The sequence below is a fragment of the Propithecus coquereli genome, unplaced genomic scaffold (genome assembly GCF_000956105.1).
Source record: "Propithecus coquereli isolate 6110/MARCELLA unplaced genomic scaffold, Pcoq_1.0 Scaffold552, whole genome shotgun sequence".
Lineage (NCBI taxonomy): Eukaryota > Metazoa > Chordata > Mammalia > Primates > Indriidae > Propithecus > Propithecus coquereli.
The window spans coordinates 927,222-928,506 of record NW_012151419.1 but is presented as its reverse complement, the minus strand read 5'-3'; the positions used below and the strand labels follow the sequence as shown (position 1 = coordinate 928,506).

General features: G+C 51.8%; 1 protein-coding gene across 1 annotated transcript in view; it reads right to left on the bottom strand.

Annotated features, from left to right (window-relative positions):
* Window positions 1–1,277, bottom strand: part of DAO (D-amino-acid oxidase) — a gene marked incomplete at its 5' end in the record, with an annotated part of 5,882 nt that extends 4,605 nt beyond the window's left edge. The window contains 2 exons of the mRNA XM_012657593.1: window positions 3–108; window positions 1,156–1,277. Of these exons, the coding sequence (XP_012513047.1) occupies window positions 3–108; window positions 1,156–1,277 (228 nt within the window). The remainder of the gene's footprint in view (window positions 1–2; window positions 109–1,155) is intronic.
* Window positions 1,278–1,285: the final 8 nt, after the last annotated feature.

Here is a 1,285-nt window from a genome sequence, read left to right as displayed (position 1 = left end):
GCTTCACGGAAGAGGTTGTAGCCTGAGATTAGGGCCAGGCCCATTTTTTCAGCATTGGGAGAATGGACGTGGCTCAAGAGATAGTCAAAGGTCTGCTTGTTCCAGTCCCTGAAAGGATCACAAAGAGTGTTGATCACCTAATGCCTTGAGCTGGGCGGAGAAACCTCAGACGGTCAGCTGGCATAGGGCCATGATTGTGGAGTTAATAATCACGGAGGCTGGTGAGGCTGTGTCCCAAACCCAGAAATCCACCATGTTCACTCTTGCAATGCCCCAAATGCCTACAGGTCTTCCCTCTCCCGAACTTTCCAGTATTCCCCCATCAATAGGTTAGGGAAGAGGGCAAACACAGGGTGCTCCATCATAACCATTTGGAGTGCACCCTGGCTTGAGATCACACAGCTGATGAGTTTCAACGAAAGCTTTAGCCAGGCTTTAGGGACTGTGAACCACAAGGTTCAGTCTGGCTCCGGGCACCCCACACTGTGAACACCAATGGCAGACATCAGCTTGCTCTTCCCCAGAACTTTTCCTCTTCCCCCTGGGCATACAGCACAACTACATTTCCTAGACTCTCTTGCAGCTAGGCATGGCCATGTGACTTGGTTCTTGCCAATGGACTCTAAAGACTCTGCCCATGTGGTCCTGCATGCTCCTTCTGCAATCACTGGCCCATGAGAATGACATTGAGGTGACCTCGGAAGCCATGTAGAAGGATGGCAGAGCCATGAGATGGAAGGAGCCCTCTGATCAGGAACATCAGTTTTGGAATTTATGGGGGTGAGAATTAGACTTCTGTTTGAGCCATTATTCCTTGGGGGGGTTCATTTGTTGAAGCAGCTGGTGATAACTTCTTTGATAAATCTGAGCGTTGATCCACCCCCTTAGAAGTTCCCTGGATTCACCAATGCATATGGAATTGACAGCTACCCAGGTTAGGGAAGAATGGAGACAAAGCCTCCTAGCACACAGTGTGTGGCACAGAGTAGGGGCTGAATGTGTGTATTTTCTTTATGTCATGCCATACCAGAGCTTCCATGAGCAGCTCATTCTTGGTGATGGGAACCTGATCGGGGGAAATCTGATGAAGGGGAACCCCCTCTGCAGACTCAGCCCCATGAGCCCCCCAGGCTACACTATGTGACCCTCACTCACGCCTCCTGTGGGTTTCTGGGGTCGGAGATGTAGGGCTGCCAGAAGCCGGCAGCCACGTCTGTGGTGGTGAGCGGGGTGAAGCGGTCCGCGTAGACCTTCATGTCCAGTGGCTGCAGGACTGAGTGGTAGC